This window comes from Punica granatum, chromosome 5, assembly GCF_007655135.1.
Source record: "Punica granatum isolate Tunisia-2019 chromosome 5, ASM765513v2, whole genome shotgun sequence".
Taxonomy (NCBI): Eukaryota; Viridiplantae; Streptophyta; class Magnoliopsida; order Myrtales; family Lythraceae; genus Punica; species Punica granatum.
In genome coordinates this window covers 31,296,249-31,319,333 of record NC_045131.1, presented here as the reverse complement: position 1 = coordinate 31,319,333, position 23,085 = coordinate 31,296,249, and the positions used below count along the sequence as shown (strand labels likewise).

Below are 23,085 nucleotides of genomic sequence, written 5' to 3'. Positions count from 1 at the left end.
ATTTCTATATAGCATATTGATTTATTAAGATATCTACCATTCTACCCTTATATAATAGAGTTATTTACCATTCAACCCCTATTTAATAGGGTGGGATTCAACTTTATATATACTAGTTGGGGAGTCCGTGCGTTGCATGAGACCGTATACCAATTTCAAAAGAAATTATAATTAATAATTAAAAATAAAAATTCCTTCAAGAGTCAAAAGTGAAGCAAAATAAAATAAAATAAATAAACGACCTTCTTCACGTTTAGTGGTAGACAAACTTACTTTCTGATAAATTCACAACACCAATCTTGAGAAAAAAATATGACGAAAAAAAAGCAAAAATCAGAGAAAAATAAAAAAATGAAAATTATGATAAAAATGAGAGAAAAATCAAAACATAAATTCAATCAACTCACTTACACTGGGGATATCTATGGATAGACATACATTTCGAGAGCTCATGACTAATTGTAAATGTATTATTTGAAAGTTGATTAGGCTCATGTGTATGTGTACGATGATTCATATTTATAGCTATAATATAGAATCAAGATAAAATATAGTTTGATTTATTTTCCTTTTTTGGTTGATAAATGTAATTTATTTTTTGAAAAGAAAATATAATTTATATATATCCATAAAAATATTATCTAATCTATTTTTTAAAAATCGATATCTATAAAAACATATAATTTATATATACTTTTTCTACCAATATATACTAAAGGTTGTCCGTGTAACCATATATTAGTATATTTATATTATGTATAAATATATACTAATATATATATATATATATTCATATTAATATTGATGTGATGAAATATTAATTTTTATTTTAGAAAATTAAATATAAATAAATAATATATATCTATACATATAATAAAATCTTCTTGTTTATTTCAAATACATTATGTTATATGAATTCTAAATATTAAAGAAATCAAGAAATCAAATTTTATAACGAGATATCTTTAAAAACATATTTTTATAAGAAATAATTCTGGAAATATAAATAAATAAATAAAAACCTAGAAAAATCCTTTTAAAAAATATATGGTAATATAAACTTATTTTGATGTTAATATTGATGTGATGAAATATTAATTTTCATTTTTAAAAATTCAAGATTATTAAACAATACCTACACATCTAATAAAATCATCTCATTTATTTCAAATACATTATGTTATATAAATTATAAAAATTAAAGAAATTAAGAAATCATATTTTATGATGAGATATCTTTTAAAAAATTATTAAAAATAATTCCGGAAATAAAAATAAACAAATAAAGACTTAGAAAATTCCTTTCAAAAAATATATAATATATACTTATTAAACTCCACTCAGAAACTGAGTATTTGAGACAATCTATTAATATATTTATATTTTGTAGGAAAATATACTTATTTTGATGTGAATATTTATGTGAGGAGATATTAATTTTATTTTAAAAAATTCAGGATTATTTAATAATATCTACACTTATAATAAGATCTTCTCATTTATTTCAAATACATTATGTTATATAAATTAAAAAATTAAAGAAATCAAGAAACTGAATTTTATGATGAGATATCTTAAAATATATTTTTTATTAAAAATAATTCCAAAAAAAAATAAATTTTAATTTTAAAAAATTCAAGATTATTAAATTTATATCAACACATATAATAAAATATTCTCAGTTATTTCAAATGCATTGTGTTATATACAGTAAAAAAAATTAAAGAAATCGAGAAATCAATTTTATGATGAAGTATCTTTAAAAAATATTTTTTATGAAAATAATTCCAAAAATAAAAATATAAAAGTCTGGAAAATTCCGTTCAGAACATTCATATTGCCTTCAATTGAAGATCACTATAGTATCCAAAATATTTTAAGATATTTTTTTATCTTTTTAAATTGAATATTATAACCGAAAATAATATGAAAGATTTTATCGCTAATTTCATAATAAAAGATAATTTAAAATTTTTAAAACTCAAAAAATCTAGAAAATTTCATTTAGAAACGGAGTTTTCTGAGGCCATCTGGCCGAGCCCACCTCATATCTTGCTTTCATATATACTAGCCATGGAGTAATGGAGCCCGTGCATTGCACAAAATAGAACACGATCATGTTTTTTTCTTTTTATCAATTTTATTATATATCGTATGGGTGTTATAAACTGTTAATAATTGTAATTTACTAACAATTAGAATATAATATATTAGGTATATTTGACTTATATTAATTGAATCTAACCAATAAAATATCTATAAAAACTATAATAAAGATTGCCCTCACAATGACATTTTATGGAAAAAATAAAAACATATTTATATTTATTTTAATATATTTATCTGGTATAAATATGCATTTAATGTTAATATTGATCGGATGATATATTAATTTTTATTAGTATGTAATGAACCGTATTCCATTATAAAATTAGATAAATTTCATATTTAATTTGGATCTTATCATAAAATATATTTTATGAAAATATCATTTTTTTTTATAAAATCATTATTAAAAGTTTAAGAATCAAGAAAATCTCATCCTATCATAGAAAATCTTTTAAAATCAAAATAAAATAGTATTTTATTATGTAATTAATAAAAAATTATTATTTAATATCCTTAAAAATATAAAAGTTCATTTTTATTAAAAATAATTATTAAAATTGAAAAATAAGAATACGAAATCTCATTAGAAAATCTTTTTAAAATCAAAACAAAATCATTTTTTATTAAAAAATAATTTGATTTGTTTTTATATTTTTAAGACTTTAAATTTTTCATTTAAAATTGGATTCGATCATAAGATATCTTTTAAAAATTAAAATTGTTTTTATTAACAATTAATATAAAAAATTTTAAAGCTAAAAAATATGACGAAATTCAATTTCAAAATCGAAACAGAGAATTTATTGAATCGTTGCACGGGATAGTTACACTAATATGAAAGGAAATTATGAATACAAATTAAAAAGAGTGTTATTAGCACAGATACATGTGCAACGATCAAGTGAAACAAATGTTATTGGTTTCTATCATTCCTGAAATCTTATCTGTAATGTAGAACATGATTTTTTTTGTTTTTATTATATAAATTATTTGTTAGAAAAACTCAAAAACCCAAGAAAATTACGATCCGTCCCACAAATATATATTTATATCTTTTCAAAGATTTTAAGAAATAAGATTTTACATATAATTTTATTTAAAGAAAGCTAAAAAATTTGAGAAAATGACGGAATCGGAGGGCTGACATATGGTCTCCAAATTCTGCTCGTAACGATCCTCGTAATCTCCTAAGAGTAAGTAAGAATTAGGAGGAAAAGAATCTATAAAAAAATTTACCTTGAATTTTTAAAAATTTCGTAAGATTTTAATTTCCAAAATATTTTTGGGAAAATAATTTCAGAAGATTTTGTTGATGATTTTATAACAAAAAATAAATAATTTCAGAAGATTTTGTTGACAATTTCATAAAAATAATTAAATTAAAATTTTAAAAAACTCAAAAATTAAGAAAATTTCATTCAGAAACAGAACATTCTGATACCTTTTAATCGGGTTCAATTCATACCTTACTTATATATATATGGGCGGTAGCATTCATTGCACATTGGTATTTGCTCCCGAGAAACCCCCGTCTTTATTTACAAATTACAATGTACATAATGGTGTATCGATATCGACCTCCTTGTGCTTGTTAATTAGTCCTCCAGTTCCGTCCAGTTATCAAATATATAAACCTCTCTCTCTCGCCAAGGCGTACGGCAACTCTAATTTTACAATAATCACATATTCATTCACTAGAAAATTAATATAATAACAACTATCTCTCGATCATTACTTTCATTTCATCGACGTTAACACATAATATGAGCCCTAATTGGCTTGTGGTGTTGACTTCTGAATAGGCCAATTTTTGACATTACTAGGTAGGTAGAATGCAAACCAAGCTTCAAGGCATGACATGCATTGCACGAGTTTGTTTGAATTGTAATTATTATCATTTTTTATAATTTTCAACGATAACAAAAAGAATTAAATGATAATTCTAATACATTAATTTAGCTATTGATAGTTTAGTTGCAATTTTGCAACTAATTCTCTAATTTAAAGTGTATTTAACATTTATTTAAGTTAGCATTATGCAAATTAATTAAATGCAAGTATACAAACTTGATATATAAATTTATTTTTTGGAAATAATATATTTTTATATCCTTACTTTCAATTATTATTTTTAAAAACTTTTTATGAGGCCCCTTATTTCGTAGGTTTAGTGTCTTTTGTCAATTTTATTGGAAATCCTTTGTATAAGTAACTAATTATTTTATTTAATATGCCTTATATATATAGAGCTAATCAATATAATTCAAATATATATTAAAAATATTTCGTTTGGTTAAACGTTATAGACATTGTTTGAGATATTGCTAATCAAAATCATTTTTTTACATGTTAAATTTTATTTTCAATATTCTAGTAATTTTATATAATTAGTGTGCCGTGATAATTTATACATGTACTTAATCATTTTCGAGTACAAATCATTATAATTATTTATTTTCTTATTTGTCTCATACATTATTTATAATGTTTTTGTCCGGTATGTTACACAGTTTCCTTTTACATACATCTAAATATCATTTTTATTGCACAAATTCACATTTTGAAGCACTAATTTTCTTATAAAATAAGAATATTTCCATTTATTAGTTTTAATTTGTAAAACAAAAAACTTCAATATTTTTTTTACAAATAGGAGTAACTTAATTATTACAATTAAAATTTGAAATTAATTGTTTCAATTAACTTGCATTATATATGTGAGATAATTAGTAATTAGATATGTCAAATATACCAAGTTTAGTGATTAGAATAAAGCTTTATTTTTTTTCCTTTTTCAATTAATATGCATCATATATTTAAGTTTCATATTTTATTTTATATAAATTCATAGGGTAGTATCATAAAATTTTTCTCTTATAGAATTTTTCTGTTAAGTTATCTATATGATTAACTAGATTTTTTTGTAATTTACATCCTTTGCAATGTGTATGTTCATTTAACTCGTTTATATATCATTTCATATAGCAATTGTTCTAATTTAGCACATATTTGATTAGCACAATAAAATATTTTCAATGTTTACTTTGAAATTTTATACAATATTAATTAATAAAATTAGACTATTATGAATGATTCAATAAATATATTGCTATGATCTCGATTAGTATGCAATGTATTATTTATCTCATCACTTCTATTGATTATTTTATCATTTGTATTATTTATTTTATTACTTGTACTAATTATTTTATCTTATTGGTTATATATCATTTCTTATAACAATTGTTCTAATTGTGTGAGCACATATTTATCTCTTACCACAATAAAATATTTATAATGTTTAACTGAAATTTTATGCAATATTAAAATCAAATATTTTCAATGTTTTAATTTGAAATTTAATATGCTCCTTATAGGACTTGTTCTAATAATAATTTTAATACTTATTTATTGTATCAATATGAATCTATCATTTATAAAATAAGTTTTTCTTGTGAATTTTATAAAATAATTTTCATTACATTATAAACAATATTTATCATGAGTGTAGTTAATATTATTATCTAAATATAAATTGACTATTTTAATCTTATATGATATGACCTATTTACAGTAAAGTGTAGGTCGTTTTTCTATATATATAAGAGAAAAATTCTTTTAATTGTTTCTTATATCCTAATTGAATATTTAAGCTTCCAAGGAACATCAGCAAGTCTTTAATTTTTTTTATCTTCACCAATTCCCCATAGCAATTACTATTGTTTCCATTTTGAAATTCTGAAATTAACTATATTTAGGGTCTCATTTCGTTAGGCAATAACTATAATTAGATTAACTATAATGTTCATTCTAATATTTCTTATGTTATCTAAAATATTTATTTCAATAAATTATTTTAATACTTTTTTGTTCCATTAATAATCCATTATGAGAAACATTTTCAAATTAGTTTTACATAATATATAGATAGAGAGGTATGGATAAGGGAAGTTGAATAAAAAAAAAGGAAAAAAAGAAAAGCCAGACAACAAATAAATGGACATTCATGAGCTTAATAAAAGAAAATAAAAAATTAAACAAATAACATAAGTAGTCCCATTAAAGAGAATAATCAAATCTAATTTTTTATTATTATCATGTAATGGCGTGTACCACTGCTTTATAACCCTTTCTCACATTACATTAGATTTTAAATATTATTTTATATGCTAACATTAACGTCCAAGCTTCAAAGCAATAGGCCGGGTAGAGCGATGTCCATCGATAGTTAGGAACTTGCGAATGTAATTTGGAATTACTCTTCCAGTCAATAACTTATAGGAGCGTTAATCTCCCAATAATTAACTATAACTCTTACTCTATATATATATGTGTGTGTACGTGTATCATCTTTGTCGTATCTATTTGGAGTAAGCATCTTCAACATAGCATGCATATATATAATATGGTTTCTTCCAAAAATGAAAGAGACAAAGAAAAGTCGATTAATAATTAACGTGTATATGTATGTAAAGCCCCGATTTCCGTGTGCCGAATATTTTTTTTAAAATGTGATGAACTATAAACGGCTTAAAACTTTCATACATATCCATAAATCCATAAATTATACAAATATGTAATAATACATGATTTTTCTAATAATAATTTGTAAATACAATTAACAAATAAAATCTTAAAAGTCCATTTTTGCTTACGCTGTGCACTCTAATAACTTTTAGACCTGTAAAAAATATCTAAAAGGAAATTGAGGGGTAAGTTCGGGGAGAACTTAGTAAGTAACCATAACTAATATTAGTTGGATCATGCATGTAAAATAACTTATCTCATAATAAGACATATATTTTGATCGTGAAACATAAATTCAAAATTCATAAACAAACATACAAATGGCCATGCCCACCTTAGCCCGTGAGAAGGTCCACAAACATTAATCATGTAATTCAGCGTATATCTCCACTGGCGGAATCCAGACCATAGCCAAATGTATCATACACAAACAAATTCCACAAATGTTTGTACCGTATCATATACACAAAATCAACAATATCTGTTGAGATATGCTGTCCCACATCGAAAAATTGAGAAAGAAACCACAAGCTTATATGAGACTTGGGTCCAGTAATCTATCAGCTTAAGTTTTTGGGTTGCAGATGGGCTCAAGTCCGTGTAGGCCCAAGTGGGTATTTTACATGGTATCAGAGCGGGTTATGCTTCCGCGCGCTCATGTGGGCTCACACCACGCCAGATTCGATTTCGAGGTAGCCAAGAGTGCGCCTCATGTTAATCAGGCCCAAGAGTGGTCCGGTCCAGTTCCGAGATAGCTAAAGGTGCACCTCTAGTTAGGCCCGAGTGTGGAGCTCGAGGCTAGTTTGGTATTTGTCCCCCCTTGCCCGAGCATGGAAGAGGATGCCCGGCTCGGGTCAGTTGTTAAGGGCGGGTGTTTAAGGCACGTGGCACGTGTTGGACCACACGTTACCACGTGAGGGCGGGTGTTGAGATATGTTGTCCCACATCGAAAAATTGAGAAAGAAACCACAAGCTTATATGAGGCTTGGGTCCAGTAATCTATCAACTTAAGCTTTTGGGTTGCAGATGGGCTCAAGTCCGTGTAGACCCAAGTGGTTATTTTACAATATCCACACATGATCCATGGTCTTAGCAAATAATAAACCATAAACCAATATAGATTTCAGAAACTATTTTATTTACAATATACAATTGGAACTATCCTTAATAATTTTCATTTTGAAAACATTAATAAAAGCCACGATCACTTACATAGCAAACCTTTGAACCTCAAATCTCTCTGCTAACCTCTCACAGTATTTCTCTCATATCTCTCTCTAACCAAAGTCTCTCTTTCTCACGGATTGTTTTAAAACCAGAGATTTGTGCATAGAAGACAAAATATATACTGCATATATATTATATAAAGTGTTTAAGAGACGACACGGTAAGTCACCGTAACTAAGACAAAACGGTAATGAAAGTCAATGGGGCAGAAAATGTCCATAATTTTACTTAAACCAAATAAGTAATAGTCATCGTAATTAATTAACATAAATTCTTGAAAGTAAACGTATACTTCATAGTCGGTAAAAAAAAAAGCAGTAAATATTTCTAAAATTTCAAAATATACTCTCAATACATTTACTGTCCAAAATTAAAATTCGGGGTGTTACAATATATCTAAAATATTTTACAAGATTACTTGTAATTATGAACAATAATTTTTTTCCAGTAATAAGGGAGGTACATAGGCCTAATACGATAAATGAAATGAAGTAAAAAAAAATGGGCATATAAGTCCCACTGGTGATGATCAAACCCATGACTTCTTAATTCCTTGTGCCACTACACTAAGACTCATTATTCCTGAACTCATGAACAATAATTGTGTATAGATGTGTTGTGCATGGGGCCAAAAGAATTAGTTAATTGATTAACTACATAGCTTACATGTGCATTCATAAGAAATAGGTTTGTCTCTCTTTCATTGTACTAGATTTTGAGTTCATTTATAACCGAAAAAAAGTATAGGTTTTCCTAACCTATATATGCATATCATTTATATTATTTGTGTGCATCCTTGGCTAGTCATCGATCTTCTTGACCTGTTCTCTAACAAAAAAAATTTCAAACTGCTCTTTTAATTAGGTAGTAGGGGACAAATGTACTTTCAGATCAAAGTTGTCCTCGTATGGGAAAGATTGCATAACTGACTACCAGTGAGCACCATATTCACACATATTTTATACCAATTATTTGCATTGCAAGTGTGAATGCCTAGAAAATATGGAACACAGAATAATGTCACGGGGAGAGAATCAACTAAGGCCTTCGATAAGTATATAGGTATGTATCTATATATATATATATCCAAGAAAAGGTCGACAGATAGATGCATGCATGGATTATTTATGGGAGGTCCACTTCATACCATTCTGCGACTATATAACACATACAAAAAAGAGGTCCAAACCCTCGTATTTATAATACACCTAATATATATACATATGAGGGAAATATGCGATGCATATTTTTAATTTGGAATATATATATATATATATATATATATAAAAGGTTTCAATAGTTGCTCAAATTTACTGTGAAAACTTTTCTAGTAGTTACCAAATATATAAGTCAGAACTGGAATGAACCGAAGGGCAGTCGGTCCTCTAAAATTCTGATATTATATTTAAAAAAAATTCATATATCATCCTTAATTTTTTTATGAAATTTCTGCCTTTAACTCCCGCTAAATCGGAAAGTTTATGTTCTTTGTCCCTTCAAGGATCTCTTGCCCGCGGGCGCCCATAACTGTGTCAGCATATTTTCTTGCATAATCTTCTTATTTTATTTACAAACATCTGTATTTGTATATATATACATATAATTAACTATGATATCTCTTTAAGATTAGTCAATTTCTCTGTTACGTCTGCATCAACTCCAGAATTATTATAAGAATTTTCTCCACTTTCATCTCTATAGTGATATATTTTGGATGTTTTTTGGTTCTAGCAATTTCAGTTTGAAGTTGTTCAGGTGCTTCTATGCATTTTTTTTTTGCGTATGTGTGTTCTTTTCTTTTTTTCTTTTTTTCTGGGGATAGATTCTTTATTTTCTCCGAACTTTTGGTTTTTGCCATAGGAGGCTGCCGACAATACCATTAAGTTACTACATCTAATTTGGGACAATATAATATGCATTTTTTAGGGTGAATGACATAATATGCATTTTTTTTCCTATGCTTTGACACCTCCTTTACCCTCCTTTAGTTACATTTTAGTATTCTATTGTAATTCATAGTTACAAGTTTAAGCGTAATTTCATGGTTATAAATTTCGTACCTTCCACCCATCTCCCCGCAACTTTTCTGTTTACAATCTTCCCCAACACATTTATGTGTTGAGAAAGTGAAACCACATATATAAAAATTAATGTGCAAAACTTACATGGTCTTTCGCTATTTAGCTCTGTGTCCAAGACATATAGAGATAACCTTCAACAGTCGTGAAGGTTCGTGAACAGCCTGGATAAGATTATACAGGAAATAAGAGCCATAAATTGAAAATCAAATTAACTCAAGGTCTCATGATGTGTCAATGTATGTGTGTGTGTTGATCAAATGTAATGCTTTCTCAGCAACATGAAAAAGAGATATATAATTGAGGTTCGGATCCAAACATGTCCCTTGCATATTACAGTACAGCAGCTAGTATGTCTATTTTACTACGAAAAATTAGTAAAATGGAATATGTATATTTTCCTTCAAAAATTCAGTAAAATGGAATTATACGTTTCTTCTAAAGAGTATTGTAAAAGAACTAAAGAAGAGGGGTCAAAAAAATTATTAATTGAAGAGAGAGAGAGAGAGAGAGAGAGAGAGAGTTGGGATAATTAAGCAACAGGAACTTTCAACAAAAAAATATTAATAATAAGCATCGGGAAGTGGACGAAATATGGATTTGGTAGCATATTGCTAAACCTAATAAGAATAATTGAAGTGTTGTACAAGTCTTTTATCTCTACTATATATCCAATATATATACACATAATATGTTGTATGTTTATCCATCTCAAATTGATCAGTTGATTCTATATATTAAAGCGGATTGAACAGTATAGACAGATGGTTGTTCTCAATTCAAGCCATGGAAATTATCAAAAGAAAAGGAAAAAAAATGAAATTATTGCTGGAATTAATATAAATTGCATATATATATATATATACAAGATTAATACTATCGGTGATTAATGCAAGATAATAACTATTGGTGATGCGTTCATATGAGCTTGAGGACGTTAGTTTATATTATTATCGAGATGCATGAGCTATGACAACAAACAAATGTGGGGACTCCGTTTGACTTTGTAAAGGCCAAACTGTATATATATCAAAAGTACAGAATACGTGTGTAGGGTAGGGAATACAAATATATATGTGTGTGTGTGTGCGTGTGTGATAATTGGAAAATGGGAATTCAACCACTCACTTTCTGATCATAAGCCAATTCCATTGAGCTAATGCACTATAAGGAGCAAATTATAAAACAGACTTACCCCATAGCCAAGTCAGTCACCTGGTCTCATATATCATACAATATAATACATACATATATGTGCCTCTCTCAACTGAACTCACCTCACCTCGCCGGAAAAAAAAGTGACAATAATTTTCAGGAATATATATATATATATATATATTCCTTTTCTGTTCTTTTCCTTCTGCTTTAATTAATTTTGGCTGAAGTGAAAGGTAGATATAGTTATCTTCTGTTTTGTGTTTTATCTGAAGCAGCTGAAAGGCTATGAAATTATCCGTCCGTGCATGTTTTAATAATTCATTAGTCTTTCATTAATTCTGCTCATGAGTCATATATATATATAGGCTGCGTTTGCGGTGGAATAATCACTCTTTCACCCGCCGTTTTGCAATTAGCAGCGTTTGGGAGCTGGCGTTAGTAACGGCGCTTCTGTTATTTTTGCGGTGGAAACATGGAAGTTCATAAGCAAGAAAGGAATAGCTTGAGAAATCTGTTGTTTTGACCGCACATCTCAATCTGATAGTTTCATTATTATAATGTTATTTTTTGGACACTATTAAAATATTATTGTATTAGCATACTGCGATATAGTTTTTCATCATAAACTACAGAAATAATTTCCAATGTTATATCTTTTTGGCAACCAAATTTTATAATAATAATAATAGTAGTAGTATTAATATCATCATCATCATCAAAGAAATTTTTGTATATATATTATTGAACGCAATTTGAATTGGGATTTCAACTTTTCAATTTTTAATATATTTCACTAGTGACATATTCAGGTTGTTTTCTAATATATAATGCACTTATAAGTCATTTTAATGATCTTCAAAAATTGCAAAAATATTTTTCTTTTCAGTTTCAACAGATTTAGGAAATAGCGTGTGAAATATTCAATAACTTTTGAGAATCAGTAATTATATTTCAGACTTCTCTTTCAGTAACAACACTCCCAAACCAAGTCATAATAAGCTGGGCGGCCCTGACCATGCATGTTGTTGCCCATGTAATCTCTCTCTCTCTCTCTGCTCTCTCTCACACACACGCACGACTCATATATATATATATATATATAGTTGGTAATATTCTATTCTATATTTCAGAGCATTTAATTCTTTCTCTTGTTCCTGATGAACTGTCCGTCTGACCAACTTTGACCTTCTTCGTGCATCTTCTTCTTCCCTCTGCTCTGCGATTGCATGCCTTGAGAAGCTCACAGTGTGTGTGTGTGTCTCTCTCTCTCCATCTCTCAATGGCACCGTTGTTCGGTGGATATTAATGAATTGCAGGGAAGCGGGCAGGCAGAGGATTTAATAGCAGCACACAGTTGTGTGTGTGATTGTTACAAACATATATAGCTGATGAGCCGCAGAGGACGAGTTGCCAACCGAGGACGACGAGGAGGCCGGGCGGCAACAAAGAGGAAAACAGGCATCACAGCAGGTTTCTTATTCCTTCCCTGAATTCTCCAGCCAAGCCCAGGAATTATGTGTCATATGATACATGCATGGTGTCATGGCATAATTTACTTCACTTCACTTGGCTACTTATAAAGAACACATATATATCTATATATTCTATCGTGAGAACCTCTTTTTTTTTCCTCTTTTTTTTTTTTTTGGGGTTCCTCTTTTTGTTTATTCTGGGCTTTGCCTGAAGAACTTGCTAGTTGCTAGCTGGGGTTGGGAGCTCGTGATCAAAGAAGATTAATAAATAACCGTTTATAATTACTTGATGGTCACAGGATTAATGGCCGTGTCAGGGACTCTCCGAGTTTCGCCTTTTCTGCTACTACTCCCGCTACTAATCTTAACGGTGATGAGTTCTTTCTCATCTTCATCATGCAAAGCCCAACAAGTTGATGCTGATGTTACCACAACAACGCTGAGTATTCTTCTGGAAGTGAAACAATCCCTCACTGCAACAGCAGGGGGAGACGTAGGAGAAGGAGCAGCAGCACTGCTCGATTGGTCCCTGAACAACCCAAACTTCTGCACTTGGAATGGCATTTCCTGTCAGCCAATGAACTCCTCCTCCTCCTCCTCGTCATCATCATCGCCACTGGCTGTCGTGGTGGGCCTCAACCTTTCCGACTCATCCCTCACCGGTACAATATCTCCCTCCCTTGGCCGCTTGGGGAACCTGCTCCACCTTGACCTGTCCTCCAACAGCCTCACTGGCCCCATCCCACCTAACCTCTCTAACCTTTCCTCTTTGGAATCTCTGCTCCTTTTCTCTAACCAACTAACTGGTCCCATCCCTCCTCAACTCGGCTCCCTCTCCGCCCTCCGCATCCTCCGCATCGGTGACAATGGCCTCACTGGTCCCATCCCTCCCTCCCTCGCCAATCTCTCCAAACTCGCGACTCTCGGCCTCGCCTCCTGCAGCCTCTCTGGCCCGATACCCCCAGAGCTCGGTCGGCTCTCTCGGCTCGAGAACTTGATCCTGCAGCAGAATCAACTCCAGGGTCCCATCCCATCCCAGCTGGGCAACTGCTCCAGCCTCACCATGTTCACTGTTGCGCTCAACGGCCTCAACGGATCGATCCCGTCAGAGTTGGGTCTTCTCAAGAATCTTCAGCTTCTCAACCTTGCCAACAACAGCCTGTCGGGCCATATTCCTAGCCAGCTGGGCGGGCTGACTGAACTCGTCTACTTGAACCTTATGGGGAATCTTCTCCAGGGCCCTATCCCCAGTTCCCTGTCCTACTTGTCCAACCTTCAGAACCTGGACCTGTCAATGAATGCACTCACCGGCGGCATCCCCGAGGAGCTTGGCAACATGGGTCAGCTGGTCTACCTGGTGCTCTCAAACAACAATATCTCCGGTGTCATTCCTTCCACTCTATTTTTGAACACCACGAATCTCGAGCACCTTATGCTTGCACAGATGCAAATCTCCGGAAAGATCCCGGCTGAACTGAGGAACTGCCGTGCTCTGAAGCAGCTAGATTTGTCAAACAACACACTCAGTGGTCCAATCCCGGACGAAGTGTACGAGCTGGCCAATTTGACGGACCTTTTCCTACACAACAACACCTTGGTGGGTCCAATTTCTCCATCCATTGGAAACCTCAGCAACCTCCAGGCGCTCGCCTTGTATCACAATGGCTTAGTTGGCAATCTGCCTCGTGAGATTGGCATGCTGAATCAGCTTGAAATTCTATATCTCTATGAGAATCACTTAAGCGGGGAGATCCCAGCGGAGATCGGCAATTGCACAAGCTTGCAGATGGTAGATCTTTTCGGGAATCATTTCTTTGGGAAGATACCCGTCACCATGGGAAGCCTAAAGCAGTTGAATCTTCTGCATCTGAGGCAGAACGAGCTTGTCGGCGAAATTCCCGCCAGTTTAGGTGACTGCCGTCAACTGACCATCCTCGACTTGGCAGACAACGGTCTCTCTGGTGGAATAGCTGCATCCTTGGGGAATCTTCAGGCATTGGAGCAGCTCATGCTTTACAACAATTCCCTTGGAGGTAAGCTTCCTGATACGCTGGCCAACTTGAGGAACCTGACCCGGGTGAATCTCTCCAAGAACAAACTAAACGGTAGCGTAGCTGCTCTTTGTAGCTCCCACTCCTTTCTGTCTTTCGATGTCACGGACAATGAGTTCGACGGTGAAATTCCTTCCCAGCTAGGAAATTCACCGGCCCTTGAAAGGCTGAGGCTCGGGAACAACCACTTCACTGGGGGAATCCCGTGGACCTTGGGGAAAATCCGTAAGCTGTCACTCCTCGATCTATCTGGCAATTCCCTCACAGGAACTCTTCCAGCTGTGCTTTCACTATGCAAGGATTTGACCCACATTGATCTCAACAACAACCTTTTCTCTGGACCAATCCCGTCGTGGGTTGGGAGTTTGCCGCAGCTGGGTGAACTCAAGCTCTCCAACAACCGATTCAACGGATCTCTCCCACAGCAGATATTCAGCTGTTCAAAACTCCTAGTGCTTTCTCTTGATGGAAATTTTCTCAATGGGATGGTTCCATCCAGAATCAGCGAACTGGCCGCCCTTAATGTCCTCAACCTCAACAAGAACCAGTTCTCTGGGCCCATTCCTGCAGAGATTGGGAAGCTAAGCAAGCTCTATGAGCTTCAGCTTGCAGAGAATTTCTTCACGGGTGAACTGCCCTTTGAACTCGGGCAGCTTCAGAATTTGCAGAGCATTCTGGATTTGAGCCACAACAACCTCACAGGTCAAATACCACCGTCAATAGCCTCTCTTTCGAAACTCGAGGCGCTTGACCTATCACATAATCAGCTTTCTGGGGAAGTCCCTTCTGAAATTGGCGAGATGAGCAGCTTGGGTAAGCTTGACCTCTCCCACAACAAGCTCCAAGGCAAACTGGGAAAGCAATTCTTGCGATGGCCAGCAGATGCTTTTCAGGGAAACGGGCAACTCTGTGGAAGCCCTCTTCTCAACCGCTGCAACATGCACAAGCAGCGGTCAGGAGGACTGAGTGAATCTTCAGTGATCATAGTCACGGCAATCTCCACACTTGCTGCCATTGCCCTTCTGGCTCTGGGAGTTGCTCTCGTTTTGAAGCACCGCCGAAGACTTGCTGCTTTCGACAGATCATCCAAGGAAGTAAAGAAGTTCTCTTATTCCAGCAGCTCTTCCCAAGCACAGCGGAGATTGCTCTTCCAACATGGCGCAGCAAATCGGGACTTCAAGTGGGAAGATATCATGGAGGCCACAAAAAATCTGAGCGACGAGTTCCTCATCGGCTCAGGGGGGTCAGGGAAAGTGTACAGAGCAGAGCTGACCACGGGAGAAACATTGGCTGTTAAGAGCATAATGTGGAAGGATGCAGTGCTGAGCAAGAGCTTCACGAGGGAGGTCAGGACTCTGGGGAGGATACGGCACAGGCATCTGGTGAAGCTGGTGGGCTACTGCAGCAACCGAGCAACTGGTTCAAGCCTGCTGATATACGAGTACATGCAGAATGGCAGTGTGTGGGACTGGCTGCACCAGCCCGGAATGACCGGGAAGGGGAAGCAGGGTCTCGATTGGGACACGAGGCTGAGGATAGCAGTGGGGCTAGCTCAAGGCGTGGAGTACCTGCACCACGACTGTGCACCCACCATCATTCACAGGGACATCAAGTCAAGCAACCTGTTGCTCGATTCCAACATGGAGGCACACTTGGGTGATTTTGGGCTCGCAAAAGCTCTGACTGAGAATTACGACTCTTTGGATACCGAGTCAAATACATGGTTTGCAGGATCCTACGGTTACATTGCACCAGGTATAGTATTTCTTTCTTACCAGTCTTTCAATTTATTCTCATGATTTTCTCTCTCTTTTCTGGATCACTTTCAAATGGTGAATGATTTATACATTGGTTGACAATCACAGAGTACGCATACTCTATGAAGGCAACGGAGAAGAGTGATATTTACAGTATGGGGATAGTACTGATGGAGCTAGTGAGCGGGAAAATGCCGACAGATGCAGCCTTTGGGGTAGAGATGGACATGGTGAGATGGGTGGAGAACCATATGCAAGGCGATGGTGGCAGTGGGAGAGAGGAGTTGATCGACCCAATACTGCAGCCGCTGTTACCTGGTGAAGAAAGCGCAGCATTTCAAGTCCTTGAAATTGCCCTGCAGTGCACAAGAACCGCACCCCAAGAGAGGCCTTCATCCCGACAAGCATGCGATCTCCTCTACCACATATTCAACAACAGGACGATGACAGGGCTCAAGAAGACCAAGCACTGACTAGAATCTGTTCCTTGCTCCCTGGGGTTCTCTTCTTTGAGGACTCGACCACCCAACAAATTCTCATTGCTCTGGCTGGTTAAGAAATTCATCACGTAATCATACGGTAGTGGGTGCGTAGCATCCTGTAAATGCCAATCTGTCTGTAACCGAGTCCCCGTGTCCAAGTCAAAGAAAGATCAACAGACCTTAGATCGTGCGGATTTTTATTTTTGTTTTTTTCTCATGCAATTGACACCTAAATATTCATTACAACATGGCCTCTTCCTGGTCAAAATTTCTTTTAAGGTTATTGTATTTCATTTACAGAAGAAGAAATGTTACAAATCGTCTGTACTCTTCAGTCTGCATATTTATCTACAAAAGAGATACTAATAATACAAAGGCTTTAATGATCAACGGCTAGTTTCTACTGGAGAGAATTATAGAACAAGATCAACACGACGGAAACACCAATGATGATTGGAAAAGCTGTCACCAGATACAGCGCTCCATAGCCCTGCGATGATTAGTGAAGAAAGCTTGATCCGTCAACTACAGAATTCTCAAGATCAACAGGTCAACGCCGTCAAGTTTGTACATGATAAATTCAGATGTGCAATTTGCGTTTGGAGTTCCATAACAGATTCAAGCAGCCACCCCATGGCTGGCTAAGTCTCCCACTGATAAAATGGTATAATGACAGGCAAGACCACCGTCTACCGAGAACAAGAATTCCCTTAATGCATACATAACAGCTGTACGTACAAATTTTAATTTCTGCATTGAATAATCTGGACAGCTAAATGCACAGATGTTAAAAAGAATTATGATGATCTGATCAGATAAGGTTAACTTCTGCCACCTCAGAACATGTATATCAATGGCAGAACAGAAAATGAAATTTAACTAAAGATGCTCCAAAAGCACAGAGCACGGGTACACCTTCCAACTCAGTTAACCTATAGACATGGACAGCCACTATATGATTATGCACATTATAAATCTTCCCTCTTCCTAGTGGGTTATACTTCTACAAGAGACAGACTATTGAAGATTCAGGCTATATCATCCATGAAAGAGCAGCAAAGATGTTCTAATCTGCACATAAAGCAAAAGACTGGAAGGAAACTTTTAGTAATCCAAGTGACATATATTGCTTTTATTCTTCTATAAAACCACCTCCTAGGACCTCCCTACTTGAGAACGTAAGAAATTCAAATACTACAAAACTAGATATAAATCAGACCATGCCTGTGCAAGGTCTTCCAACAGAGAGTCTGGAGAATTGTTAGGAGGCAAAGCTTACGAGATACAGACTATATGGATGTCTATATGGTACAAATGATCACTTGATGATAAGACATAATCTAAACTGAATCAGCTTTTTGACGTGCTCATTATACGTCAATAAATCAATCAGAAGTCAAAGGCCCTACGAAAACAGTGAATGTTCTCCAATTCTTTGTTAAGTCGGGTTCCAGAATCCAGATCCAGATAACTCTTTGCCACCAATATCATCCATATTCAAGTATTCCGACAAAGATACCAATCGACAACCACATACCGAAAGATATGGAGTATCAAAGCAACTAAGATATCTCAAAACAACCCATAAACATGCTTCAGAGTAATAGCTTAAGAAGTTTAAAGCAGCAAGTCAGAAACCAACCACAGCTGGAGGCACTTCTGCCTCGTCATTTGCATCAGAATCATCAATTTCAGCAGCTGAGTCCCAATCGATATTCAGCCTCTTTGCAGCCACCTTAGGGTCAACACCAGTGTCTGTAGCTTTTGCATAGAGAGATTTGCTTGGCTTTTTCTTTGGCGCCTCAACCTAGTTAAACAGGGGCAACATTTAAAAACAATTTTTTTTCATATGAAGAACCAAATATGAATTGCAAAGCGGAATGATTTCACAACTTTCAATTTCGCTCTTTAATATTTACAATAGTTCATGAAAAAAAGAAGTCTCTGACTCTAGTTGATAGGCAAGATATTGCAAAGATTCATCCATCCATTAAAAAAGAATAGTGCAATGTGGTGATGGCCAAGCACTAGTGCCATATCAGTGATGATGAACCAATAGAAAAAGAAAAATGCACCATATGAATCAAAGAGAGGTAATTGATGAACTAAAAAAAAAAGCACCATATCAGTGAAGATAAACTACTAAAAAAAAATTGCACAAAAAAAGATGCAGTGGATGATAATTTTCCGAGTAAATTACATCAAAAAGCGCAACATTTGACTTTTTTTCTCAGATTTAGCCTCACTTTCAATTTTTCTCAGATTTAGCCTCACTTGCAAGTTGCCCCATTACCTTTTGCTTATGTGGAGGAGACTAATGGAGCTTTACATGAATGTCGACCACATCAGCTCCACATAAGCAAAGATAAGGAAAATGTTACAGCCGACTCACGACAGGCTATATCCGAGACAAAATCGAAAATCTGGGAGTTTTTATGAGACAACCTGAAAGTGGGGTTAAATCTAAGATAAAGGTGAATACTCGGGCTTTTTGGTGTGTAATTTATACATATTGCCCCCTAGTGTTGTTGAGTACTCGTACACACTAGCAACAGAGCATTATTGTGACCTCAATTTTAACTTCACTCGTAAGATGCCAAAGGCAAAGGTATCACATAGGTTGCTTAATCTACAAAACAAACAAAAGCACTTAAAAGTAGTTTGATACAACAAGTAAACAGTACAGTTTCCTAATGCGTCTTCCATTATTAAGAACTTACTAGTAAACATAAAGATGCTCTATACAAAGACAGAGTCACTAAGAGTGTGTTTGATAACTCAAATTAAGTGCTGAACATAATCATTCAGCTTTTAATTGAGTTTAGCTTGTTTGATAACACCAAAAAAAAATTACTTAACTTAATGATTCAGTCAAAAAAGTGCTTAATGATTAAGTAAATGAATACTTAATCATTCAGTCATTTTGAGCTAATTCGCTCAGCTGGATGGCTATTGTCTATTCATTGCAGCAGTGCCCCTAAACATTTTCAAGTTTGCAAACAGTCCACTGCTTAGTGGCAGACCCGAAAGAGAGCAGGAGGAGGAGACCGAGCCCTCCCCCCCCCGGGTCCTTGAATCCCGGTGATTGGGCCACCGACGCCGGGAATTTTCCCCGGATCTTCTCCCTCTCTTCTTCTTCGAAGAGAGAGAGTGGGGGGCGAGGAATCGACGGCTACCACCACCTCCTTCCCCAAATCCCGATCTGCTTTCTCCTCTTTTTTTTTAAAAAAAATTTTCGATTTTTATTATTTTGAGAAATGATAAAAATAAAATATAGTAAAGATAGGGGTCAAAAGTGAAAAGAAAGAAAATAGTGGGTTGGCATGTGAGTACTGCACCAAAAACTCTAGACTTTCAAAACTTAACTTTATCAAACAATTTTTACTTAATCAATTAAGCACTTATTTGATTAAATTCTTAAAATTTCAGCACTTAATTTTCAACACTTAAAATTAAGTCCACACAAACATAACCTAAGTTTGGTGCAAGATAATGTTATATAGCAAATGAAAAGAGTTCAGATCAAGGCAAAGGAGTGGCAGGTCTATGCCCACAGAATGCACCTCACTCTATTCCAACATCCATTCACAACGAATGAAAAAGATAGATATACATTTTACCTCCAAATTGGGCCATTGGGACATTTCCTCAGCCAGCACTCGCAAAGCGAGGCGATTGTCTGGCACTTTTCCTTCATTGACCTAGTCAAGAATTTTCAATCAATAATGAGTCAGCGGATAGCTTTGCTTCTTTACCAATGAGTTATATCAGAAAGATATGGAACACTGAATTCACAGTCAGCTCTAACAAAACAAGGAGTAACCTAAATATACAAATAGTTCAGGCCGATGTCCAACCTATGGTTTTCTTATCAACTCCAAATATTTACATGTATAAATACACATGTACTTTATGTAAGTAGCAACTTGGTAAGGCCGATATAATAGCATCAAGATGATAGACCACCCAGCAGAATTTTCAGAAACTTCCCAATGTTCCTTTATTTCTGTAAATATTAAATAAGTAGTATATATAAGAGAAAGGGTAAATATTGTCTCCAACATGATGACATTTAGTGATACGGAGAAACATAAAATTTTAATTTTCAATTACATTTAATTTTTTCAGATTTAAGATATATCTGTACCATAAAGTTAAGGCAGTGCATCACGACTTTTCAGAACATACACAAATAGAATTGCCAATTCAACAATAATGAACTTATCAGCATCAAGAACCATGGAAGTAAAGCTGGGAGGTATTTTACAGGCTCGTAGCTCCTCTGAAGGCTTTAGTACACAACTGAGCGATCAGTAACATCTTTCTACTAGTTTCTTTGTATCTATGAATGTTGACAAAGCCAATGGTCCAGTGCTTTGAGAACATGATTTGCAATTACTGCTGTAATGCAACTTCTATTCTACTGGAAAACCGACAAAGAAACAAGGAAAATCCATAATGCAGCAATGAAAGGTTATAGAAACCGGATACATGAATCATCAATTTTTGACCAGATAAGATGAGAACAAACCGTAAACTGCTAAGGACTGGAATCCCAAATTCTCTTGATGTAACTCATAGGTGCAGAATGAGGCGTAAAACTATGATCGAGGGAAAAGCTAGCTACTGAAGAGAAAAAGAGAGAGAGGGAGAGGGACACTACTTGATCGAGGGCAGCAACTAAATCCTCCCTGGTTGGGGCATCGGGATCTTCAATTCCAAGGAGTCTCCTGCGTTCAACTTCCCTTGGGTCCTCGATCAGGATAGTCAATCTAACCTGGAGAATCGGGAAAATGCCTAATGAATACTCAGCCAGTACAGGACAATAAATAGCACAAGGGAAGGGAAGGGAAGGGAAAGCTGAGGAACAGAGAAATCACCTCGCTGAAGAGCATATCTCTGTTTTTCTTGAGAAGCTCCAACGCCTACCAGCAGCAAGCAGTCGTCAAGTCAAGGAGGGAAAATCGGGAGAGCTGTTAGCTGACGGCGGCAGGAAACCATAATAATTTAATAGAGACCAGAAAGAAGTGACAGAAAGACCAACTCTTTGGATTTGGCGGACGTAATCGATGTCCTCGGGGTCGGCCGTCTCATCATCCTGCGCTTGTACTGGATCGGTGGAAGTGCGTAATTCAGTCTTCTCTTGGCCCGCAGAGGAGACTCCGACACTCTTCCGGTTCCGGCGGTGGGGTTCGGTGAGAGTCATTCTGCAACTGCTGTGCTGAGACGAAACGGGTGGCGAGACACGTCGCCATTGACGGTTGAAGTGGACGACGCCGACGGGGAGCGATTGAGGAAGAAGAGCGCCGGGAGAATCCAATTGAAGCTGAAGAAATGGTTGCGCCTTCATCATTAACGTCGTCATCTAATCTCTACCTACTTCACCATCAATAAAATATCATATCCGTTCTCTCCTCTTCCTTTCTATTTCTGCTCTCCCACAAAAACAAAATAAATAAATAAAATTAAAAATACTGCTCTCTCCCTCTCTCTCTCCCCCTCCCTCCCTGAGTCCCTCTCGTAGCTTTTACAGCCGTCCGCTCCTCACTTGCTATTTACCAAGCTACCATACAGTGACTATCATGTACGCCTGCTTCCTAAAATCTTGCTGGGTATTTGGCACGAAAATATTAATTTAACTCTACTCTATTTTTCTCCCATTTAATAATATAATTATTACTTTTTTATTTTTCTCTCATTTAATAATAAATTCTCATTTATATTTTTCTTGTAACAATTATTATAACTAATTTTTAATAATAAATTATCTATCGCTTTTACATCCATATATATACATATTTACTTTTTATCTTTTTTTTCCATTCAATAATAATTTCTCTCACTTATTTTTTTCAAATATTATTCACCCAATTTTTTGATACCAAACTCTCCAAACCAGAACATTATAGAATTATAATTCTGATACCAAACCAAGCCTATCTATATCTATCTATTACTACTTATAATGAAAAGGGATAAGAGATGTAGCATTCACTTCTTCTTCTTCTTTTCCATGTTCAGATAATTCTATTAATTAAGAGCCATTAGATTATGGGTTTCATGGTAATTTCAAATGACAACTACCTACTTCAACTCTCCACATTTTTTCTCCATCTCTCTACCCCGCTCTCTCCTCTCTATCATTTCTCTCATCTGCTAGAAAAAACCGTCCCCTATTTCGGGGGAGGAATTGCAAATCACACAAAAAGCAACCTCGGCTATCA

At 34.7% G+C, this 23,085-nt stretch overlaps 2 protein-coding genes across 2 annotated transcripts; one reads left to right on the top strand and one right to left on the bottom strand.

Annotated features, from left to right (window-relative positions):
* Positions 1-12,134: 12,134 nt before the first annotated feature.
* On the top strand, positions 12,135-17,139 carry LOC116207633 (LRR receptor-like serine/threonine-protein kinase GSO1). Its single transcript, XM_031540669.1, has 3 exons — positions 12,135-12,569; positions 12,871-16,377; positions 16,488-17,139. The coding sequence occupies exons 1-3, from the start codon at positions 12,488-12,490 to the stop codon at positions 16,850-16,852; spliced, it is 3,954 nt and encodes a 1,317-aa protein (XP_031396529.1). The 5' UTR covers positions 12,135-12,487; the 3' UTR covers positions 16,853-17,139.
* Positions 17,117-22,356, bottom strand: LOC116207634 (ycf3-interacting protein 1, chloroplastic). Its single transcript, XM_031540670.1, has 6 exons — positions 21,906-22,356; positions 21,742-21,786; positions 21,525-21,638; positions 20,482-20,562; positions 18,504-18,668; positions 17,117-17,351 (listed from the first exon to the last, which is right to left on the bottom strand). The coding sequence occupies exons 1-6, from the start codon at positions 22,224-22,226 to the stop codon at positions 17,262-17,264; spliced, it is 816 nt and encodes a 271-aa protein (XP_031396530.1). The 5' UTR covers positions 22,227-22,356; the 3' UTR covers positions 17,117-17,261.
* Between the last annotated feature and the right edge of the window lie 729 nt (positions 22,357-23,085).

Bases quoted from the DNA above. Each gene is read 5' to 3' on its own strand.
- LOC116207634 (XM_031540670.1), bottom strand. From the start codon at position 22,226: ATGACGACGTTAATGATGAAGGCGCAACCATTTCTTCAGCTTCAATTG. The intron at 18,669-20,481 runs GTAAAATGTATA...CTGTTTAACTAG, and splicing joins CCCAATGGCCCAATTTGGAG to GTTGAGGCGCCAAAGAAAAA. The intron at 17,352-18,503 runs GTTGGTTTCTGA...TAATCATCGCAG, and splicing joins CAGAAGTGCCTCCAGCTGTG to GGCTATGGAGCGCTGTATCT.
- LOC116207633 (XM_031540669.1), top strand. From the start codon at position 12,488: ATGAGCCGCAGAGGACGAGTTGCCAACCGAGGACGACGAGGAGGCCGG. The intron at 12,570-12,870 runs GTTTCTTATTCC...TGATGGTCACAG, and splicing joins GAAAACAGGCATCACAGCAG to GATTAATGGCCGTGTCAGGG. The intron at 16,378-16,487 runs GTATAGTATTTC...TGACAATCACAG, and splicing joins CTACGGTTACATTGCACCAG to AGTACGCATACTCTATGAAG.